This window comes from Aulostomus chinensis, chromosome 18 (genome assembly GCF_037954235.1).
Source record: "Aulostomus chinensis isolate RoL2024-O1b breed Wild chromosome 18, RoL_Achi_v1.0, whole genome shotgun sequence".
Taxonomy (NCBI): Eukaryota; Metazoa; Chordata; class Actinopteri; order Syngnathiformes; family Aulostomidae; genus Aulostomus; species Aulostomus chinensis.
This window is the reverse complement of record NC_141337.1, coordinates 1300001-1302960: the sequence shown is the minus strand read 5'-3', so window position 1 is coordinate 1302960 and position 2960 is coordinate 1300001. Positions and strand designations below refer to the sequence as shown.

General features: G+C 54.2%; 1 protein-coding gene across 1 annotated transcript in view; it reads left to right on the top strand.

Annotated features, from left to right (window-relative positions):
• The first annotated feature begins 932 nt into the window (after positions 1-932).
• Positions 933-2960, top strand: part of hlfa (HLF transcription factor, PAR bZIP family member a) — a 14738-nt gene continuing 12710 nt past the window's right edge. Inside the window, exons 1-2 of the mRNA XM_086186142.1 lie at positions 933-1253; positions 1866-2231. Coding sequence (XP_086042268.1) covers positions 1139-1253; positions 1866-2231 — 481 coding nt within the window. The 5' untranslated portion in view covers positions 933-1138. The remainder of the gene's footprint in view (positions 1254-1865; positions 2232-2960) is intronic.

The window sequence follows — 2960 nt, the reverse complement described above, 5'->3', positions numbered from 1 at the left end:
TCCTGTAAATTTAAAATAAAAAAATGTTCAAAACAGATTTAAAAGTGAGAAAATAACCAAGAGGTGGTCAGACAAAATGTGCAGTTTTGTGAACTGAAATGCTTGTGAAACTTTTCCTAATTTTGCTGAGGACCCCTGAAGACCTGAGACACAAACAAACATGGAACCTGACGTACAAACTGGTGCCCTCAAGATGAAGACGCGTGAAACCGCAAATTCACAAGCAGTCGACTTCAGGATCACGTCAGTCACTCTTGATGGGACGAGTTCGCTCAATGACAGACTGATTTCATCCTGTTTTTACCTAAAAAAAAGTCTTCAAATGCGATATACAAACGTGGTTGCAGTTGTAAAAATGTTCCATGTGATGTGTGCGTCTTGTGGGCGGGGCTTCTGCTGACGGACAGCTCCATCAACCAGTTTCTTACATCTTTCAGTGAAAAGCCCACCTTTGAGACAAAGTTCCACAGCAAGATCAACTTTTTTAGCTCAAGAGGACAAATTTTCATTTTGAATGGGAAAAAAAACCCAGACACCTTTTAGGTTCAGAACAAAACTTTTTAATTTCCAAACTCGTTGGACAAACGCTCTTAGATCCAATCACCTTCGGTTCTGCGGTCTTCTCTTTATTGCAGTGTCGATCGCTTTGCTGTGACACAAAAAAAAAAGAAAAGCATTTGTGTGACCTTGCTGGCGGGAGAACGAACAACACAAACCGCAGTGGAAACGGTTTCCCTGAACCCGAACGAGCTGCAGCGGAAGAGGGTGTTTCAACTTCCAGGGACTATTTACATCTGAACTGATTCTATATTGTCCGATAATCATGAAGGCAACACGACTTCTGTTAGGCTTGTTTTTACCCCACGTCTCCTAAACGCCTCACCGCCAGAAGTGTCCCCGCCCCCTGTGCTTTGACGTCACCGGCGTCCGTCTCCGCACATGGATGGCGAGGCGTCGCAGCTCCGTCAAATCTCCGCCGCCTCCGCCCTCCTCCTCCAGTCCCTCGCCAGCCGCCCGCAGCCGCCGCACGGAGCCGCGTAGTCACTGCGAGGACCCGCACGGACCGCAGCGTCGCGCCTCTTTCAGGGGGAAAATCGAGTCTTTGCGAACTTTGTTCTCCGAGTGCCCTTGAAGACAGATGGAGAAAATGGCCAGACCTCTCCCCCTCGGCCCCGCGTTCCTGCCGCCGACCCACGGCGTCCTCAAGTCGCTGCTGGAGAACCCGCTGAAGCTGCCGTTCCACCACGACGAAGGTCCGTTCAGAACTCCTGCTCCTGTGTTCTCATGTGGACCCGCTCCGGGTCCCCCGGTCCGATTCCCCCGGCGGTGCCCGTTATTAGCTCGTTGTCGGAGGACGACCCCGGTGAGGCGGGTAGAGAACCGTCAGCTGACCCTAGAACCGCGGGACGTGTCAGCCGCCTGGCCGCTCAGTGCCAGCCGGACCTGCACGCACCGGTTTGCGGCGTTACGGTCGCAGCTGTGCTGTTTTTAGCTCGGACGCGCGTTTCGAACCTTGTAAGCCTCCTTCGCTTAAATGGGATTTAACGTTTATTGCACGCGCCGCCGGTAGAGGGCGCCTCTCGGCCCGCTGTTGTTGACTGTTGCAGGGCAGCTCACCCGGGTGAGAGCCCCTCCGGTCCTCCAGCAGCCGGGCAGGGGGGCCCAACATGGAGGAGTTCGGGGGGGTTGTCTGCTCTTCCTGCGTGTGTTAGCCTGTTGTGTGTCTGAGTTGGGAGTGTTCGGGGTTGGTGGCGAGCTGGTAGTGACCCGTTAGGATGAGGCTGCGTCTCTATTTATAACCTCGCCATGACCCGTGATCCTCGCTGCTGCCAGACAATGAAGTGACTGTCTGCAAACTCTTTCAGGCTTCGGGAAGGACAAGGAGAAGGAGAAGAAGTTGGAGGATGAGAGCAGCGTGGCGAGCCACCCTCAGTCCGCCTTCCTGGGTCCGACCCTGTGGGACAAGACGCTGCCCTATGATGGCGACAACTTCCAGCTGGAGTACATGGACCTGGAGGAGTTCCTGTCGGAGAACGGCATCCCCGCCAACACAGCCCAGAGCGAGCAGGCCCCACAGGCGGCGCAGCCGCCACCCCAGGCCCCTCTGCAACAGGCCCCGCCCCCGGCCCCGCCCACGCCCTCCGTGGTGGACCTCAGCAGCCGCGCCACCACCTCGGTGCACACAGGCATGGCGCCACAGACCTGCCTCCACAGCCCCACCAGCACAGCAGGTAGGAAGCACATGCCCCCTAACCCGATGTGCAACTGAGAACACACACCTGAGAACACACCTGAGACACTTATTCACACCTGCTCGCTGAGAGGGGGCGGGGCTTCTGTTTGCCCACCTGCTGAACACACACCTCAGCGTCAGAACCGCTTTCTCTGTCTGCCCCATCACACGAAACACTGATTTACAGCTGCAACCTGGACTTTGAGTCGCCTCGTCCAGGTGTAACACTCGAGTCCTCTGTGCGTGCCAGGTTGTAGTTTTCTTTCCCTCTCGGCTGCTGGCCTCGTTCTCACACATATGATTCATACGTGTCCTCGTCACCGCCGTTTGTGCTGCAGCATCGACTCAAGAAGCAACTCTGATCAATAATCTGGTGACTTTAGACCCTGTTGACCTTTGAACCCCACCAGGTTCCAGTCGTTTACGCTCCAGAACATTTTTTGCCTGCCATCGGCTCATTATTCATGTTTCAGCATCTCAATGGAAGCGAGCGTGGTGGCGCAGAGCACCGTCACACAGTTATGATGTCATCAATTTAATTTTTAAATTAAAAAAATTTGAATTTACAGGATTAGAAAAACAGGCTCGTTATTTGTGGCAAAGTTCTCAAATCAGATGAGATTGGAGCTCAGATGCGGTTATTTTTTCCCTGTTTGCAGCGAACGCCACATGAAAGCTTCACGTCCCGCAGCCGTGTCTGTGCCTCACAGCTGCCGCCATCGTTGGC